The sequence below is a fragment of the Elephantulus edwardii genome, unplaced genomic scaffold (assembly GCF_000299155.1).
Source record: "Elephantulus edwardii isolate Elephantulus edwardi_28Jun2011 unplaced genomic scaffold, EleEdw1.0 scaffold00208, whole genome shotgun sequence".
In the NCBI taxonomy this organism is placed as follows: domain Eukaryota; kingdom Metazoa; phylum Chordata; class Mammalia; order Macroscelidea; family Macroscelididae; genus Elephantulus; species Elephantulus edwardii.
In genome coordinates this window covers 448,431-453,649 of record NW_006399958.1, presented here as the reverse complement: position 1 = coordinate 453,649, position 5,219 = coordinate 448,431, and the positions used below count along the sequence as shown (strand labels likewise).

The 5,219-nt window shown below is 49.3% G+C and overlaps 1 protein-coding gene across 1 annotated transcript in view; it reads left to right on the top strand.

Moving 5' to 3' along the window:
* The window catches only part of GRIN2D (glutamate receptor, ionotropic, N-methyl D-aspartate 2D), a gene marked incomplete at its 5' end in the record, with an annotated part of 68,711 nt that overhangs the window by 17,228 nt on the left and 46,264 nt on the right, over positions 1 to 5,219 (top strand). Inside the window, 3 exons of the mRNA XM_006897334.1 lie at positions 1,566 to 1,680; positions 2,023 to 2,234; positions 2,743 to 2,911. Coding sequence (XP_006897396.1) covers positions 1,566 to 1,680; positions 2,023 to 2,234; positions 2,743 to 2,911 — 496 coding nt within the window. The remainder of the gene's footprint in view (positions 1 to 1,565; positions 1,681 to 2,022; positions 2,235 to 2,742; positions 2,912 to 5,219) is intronic.

Genomic DNA, 5,219 nt, shown 5'->3' with positions numbered 1-5,219 from the left:
ACATGTCAACAATGTATCTGGCAATTAGGAACACTGAGGTACTAAAACGAGAAGAATGCCAGCTGCGATGGTTACGCTTGTGTGTCATCCTGGCTGGGCCTTGATTCTCAGTGGTTTGACAATAATAAGCGATGTAATTTGGTCGTTAACATAATGATGTAATTTAACAGTTGTAAGATAATCAACCCCACTGTGTGATATGACGTGATCATCCTCCATCTTGCATAATGCTGATTTTGGGCTTAAAAACCTGGCCTTCAGCACCCAGTCATGTTGATAAGTGAGGAACAGATGGATAGCCTACCTTTCTGTGCAAAAAACCCCACAAAACACTTCTAAAGACATGAAAACGTCTTTAACATAATCATAGTATACAAATGATATTTTGGTGGGTGTCGCAAACTAGCATTTGTTGGGATTACAAACCACTGTATATACTTCACATTTATAATTTAACAGCCCTTAAAGGGTTATATGTAAGTTAGACATTTTTCCCCCTTTTTTATTTTTTTTAATAATTTTAATGAACATTACAGAGATTTTGGATTTCCATTCATTCATTGCTGCACTTCTCTCCCAGCCCAGCCCTCTCCCCTTCCCCTTTTTTAAAATTATTCATTTTAATGACAGTTTACAGAGACTTTGGATTTCCATCCGTTGTTGCACTTTTCTCCTTGTCCAACCTCCCCCCACCCAGTTTGCTCTTCTCTTTGAAAAGTAAAACTCTTTCGTTGTTATACAATCCCTTCCCCCCAAGTCCATTCCACTGTGCAGCCTTTGTTCTGGACTCCTGTCATGACAATAATATCTAATCACATATCCCTTTTAAACAGTTCTCTCCCTTATCTGTTTCAGTGCAGTGTACGTAATTTATCCGAAGTTCCTCAGTCTTCCCCCAATCCTGATGTCAGTCCCATTTTACAACAGTGGCACTATGCAGTATTTGTCCTTCTGTGACTGAGGTATTTCACTCAGCATAATGTCCTCCAGGGTCACCCATTTTGAATAATATTGCATGAGTTCCTTGTTTTTTAATGCAGCGTAGTATTTCATTGTGTGAGTATACCAGAGTGTGCCTATCCATTTGTTTGTTGATGGGCACTTGGGTTGTTTCCAAATCTTTGCTATTGTGAACAAAGCTGCAATAAACATGGGTGTGCATAAGTCAGACATTTTTAACCCGAGGCCTGCCCATTTTCAAGTCAGGGGAACAGCACGTGCAAAGGCCCAGAGGGGAGGTCTGTGGGCAGGTGGTGGGACTGCAGTGGCTTGTGTTAGATGAAGGTCGTCGAGTTAGGAGCTGGCTGTCAGCCTGGGAGGTGGAGTTGGCCTGACTGGCAAGGACCCTCGCTGCCTGGCTGAGGAGCTGGACAGTGTCCAGGATACAGTGGGTGACCATGAGGCAGTGATCAACAAAGAGGCCTGTTTGTGTTTCAAGAGCTTGCCCGTAAAACAGAAGAGGCCCTCCTGGGGGCTGGGGGTAGTAGTGCAAAATGGACTTTCTCTCTCCTCCAATGCCCAAGGACCCAGTCCAGTCCCTGCATTTCCGCTTTGCTCCTGGGCAGGTACTTCATGAACATCACGTGGGATAACCGGGATTACTCCTTCAATGAGGACGGCTTCCTGGTGAACCCGTCCCTGGTGGTCATCTCCCTCACCAGGGACAGAACCTGGGAGGTGGTGAGTACCAGCCCAGCCCTCAAGTAGGGAAGGGACAGGCTGGGGTCCTGGATCGCAAGCAGGAGGAGCTGAGGGTCCAGCATCTGAGCGAGACTCTGGGAGCCCACACTCCTGGGTCCTAGGAGAAGAGAGATTAGGGGTACCAAGCTCTGAAGAGAGGAACTCTGAAGGTCTGAGGGGAGGAAGGGTTTAGGGCTTTGGAGGTCTGAATTGTAGAAGCAACTGTGTCCTGTAGGTATGAGACATGGGCCCACATCCTAGACCTGAGGGCAGAGGTACCTGGAGCGGGGGATGCTTGGAGAAGCCCCTCCCATTTGGCTCACCTCCTTGTCTTTGGCCAAGGTGGGCAGCTGGGAGCAGCAGACTCTCCGCCTTAAGTACCCACTGTGGTCACGCTACGGCCGCTTCCTACAACCGGTGGACGACACGCAGCACCTGACGGTGGCCACGCTGGAGGAGCGGCCCTTCGTCATTGTGGAGCCCGCGGACCCCATCAGCGGCACGTGCATCCGAGACTCGGTGCCCTGCCGGAGCCAGCTCAACCGCACCCACAGGTGGGTGGGTGCAGCAGGGACCCAGAGACACGGCCCCCAAACCTCCTGCCTGCAGCCCAGCTGGCCTGGCCCCCAGCCGTGTCCTCTCTGATGACCATATCCCAGCATCATCCTCCGCTGAGTCCCAAGGAGGAACCCCGCGGTTAAAGTAGCCTGGTGCTAACAGAAATCAAAGTGGGCATTTGGCCTCTTGCAATCCACCAGCTTCTCTAGGGGACAGAGATGAGGTCATCTGCTTTCAGAATGATTCACTGTCCTGGAGAGCCAAGGGGCAGCTCTGCCCTGGAGGCTGGGATCACTGGGATGTCAGGGTGCAAAGGACTCACCATCTGGTTTTGTGATTTGGGGCAAATCATGTGACTTCTGCAGTCCTCTGTTTCCCCAGAAAGTGCTAGCCAGAGTTTTATCTGCTACCTGCTGGGCTCCTCTGGTCCATACCTTCATGTTATGGGGCAGAATAAGGAGGGGATCCCCAGCATCCCCAAGCCCAGTCACCCTGTCCTCGCAGCCCTCCGCCAGACGCCCCCCGCCCGGAAAAGCGGTGCTGCAAGGGTTTCTGCATCGACATTCTGAAGCGGCTGGCGCACACCATCGGCTTCAGCTATGACCTCTACCTGGTCACGAACGGCAAGCACGGGAAGAAGATCGATGGCGTCTGGAATGGCATGATTGGAGAGGTGAGGCCGCCAGAGACAGGCTGGGGGCGGAGCCAGGGACAGGGGCGGGGCAACCACGGAAGAGGCGTGGCCCAGCGGGTGATGGGTGGAGCCAGGAGCAGGGTGGGATCAGCTGTTGAAGGGGCGTGGCCCAGTGTGAGATGGGTGGGGCCAGTTGTTGAAGGGGCGTGGACAAGTGAGGTGGGTAGGGCCATGAGCAGGGTGGGACCAATTTCTGGAGGAGCGCAGCACACTGAAATGGGCGGGGCCGGGTACAGGGTGGGACCAACAGTCGAAGGGGCGTGTCCAAGTAGGAGGTGGGCGGGGCCAGGAACAGGATGGGCCCAACAGTTGAAAGGGCGTGGCCCACTGTGCTGTGGGCGGGGCCATGAGCAGGGTAGGTCCAGTGTTGAATGGGCGGGGCCATAACACACTAGAAGGGCGTGGCCAGAAAGGCACCCCTGAGCTGGAAGGACCACAGTAGGGATGGGGGCCTTTAAAAGCCAATTTTGGTAGATGAGGCGGGGTCATGTGCGTTAGGGAGGGGCTCATGGTCTGGGAGGAATGGGGCTTGTGGGGGTCTTTAATTTTAGTGAAAGTTTCCAAATCATATTGGTTTTTCATTCAGTCATCCATAAACATTTTGTTTTGTTTTGCTTTTTTGTCTAAACATTTTGTTTTGTAGTATTAGTTAAAATTGTTAAGTGCAGTCAAGTTCACCTTAACTCACCAGCATCAGATCTGAGTCCTCTCCTGTCACATCCTGATCGTCTCTGACACACTAGAGCCCACAGATACAGTCACTGTTGAGAGGCTCCCCCTCCCTGACCCTTCACCTTTCCCCACAAGACTTCCTTTTCCAAGGACACCATCCACAATTAATCACAATTTATTAATATTATTAATTCATTACAACATCTGATCATTCTCTTATTGTATATTTCCCCTTCACTCTTATTAATTTTTCTCTCTCTCCCTCCCTTCCCATCCCAGTAACCATCCAAGAATGATTCTGTGTGCAAATCTTTCCTTAGTTGTTCATAGCCGAGATCTTATACGATAGTTGTGCCTCTGTGATGGACTTATGTTATTCATCATAATTTAACTCTGGGTATGACGTTGCAGGAGCTCGGAGAAAGTTACCCAGAACATAAACCTTGACTCTGCTTCCCTCCTTGAACTCCACCATCAGGGTCCCTGAGAGGATCTGTCATTGTAGCTTTAAGTGACCCTCCCTGCTCACAGGCCCCCTGAAAGTCCTAGAACCCCCAAATCAGGTGTCCTGAACAAAATACTGTGGCCGGAGCTTATGTCTGATATTCTTAACCTTGGATCTCTTCTCAAGTGGTGGTTATGAGGTGATGTGGAATGAGGTCTAAGTCATAGGGACTCTGGGGGATGTTGTTTTTGTTGATTGCCATCAAGTTGAGCATGAGTCATAGTGACCCTATAAACATAAGGCCTAAAGCTTTACTATAACTATCGTTGTCTCTCCAAGTTCACAGAATTTCGAAAGGCATGTGTGGATGCCACTCCTGCTTCCAAACCTGTCTTAAACTGGGAGCTCCACCAAACACTGTCCATCATGGGCAGCCATTATGGCATTTGACCCCCAGTGGCACAAGGTTTAGCATCCCAGCAAATCCGGATAACCTCAGGGCAACATATTGACAGAGGAATGATGCATAATTTAGAAGAATGTTCCTCCAAAAATAACTCTAGACCCTTGGGCCCAACCGAGTTTTAAATACAAGGGCCTTCCAAATATATACATATGAACAAAAGGCCTGAAGTCTTTCTATAACTATCGTCGTTTCTCCAAATTCACAGAGTTTCCAGAGGCATGTGCTTTAGGAAGTGGATGCCGCTCCTGCTTCCAAACCTGAATCAATCTGGAAGCTCCACCAAACGCTGCCCACGATGAGTAGGCATTATGGTGTTTGGCATACCTATGGCATAGTTGTTCCATTATGGCATCTGAGACCCCAATGGCACAAGGTTCAGTGCCACAGCAAACCCAGATTACCTCAACAGAGCAAACTGACCAGAGTGCTGTATGACTTAGAAGAATGTTCCTCCAAAATATAGCAATGAGGGATTAAAATATGATCTCTCAGGCCCAGCTTTTAAATAGAAGGGCCCTCCAGCAGATCTTATTGACGCTAAACAAGAGGCTTAAATAAAAATAACCACACAGGCCACATAGATCTTCAACCAAAACAAGCGCACCATCCGAAATGGAGACAAGGGCCTGGCCTTATATGTTGTTGTTGTTGAGTATCATCAAGTAGTGACCCTATAAACAGAAGGCCTAAAGCTTTACTATAAC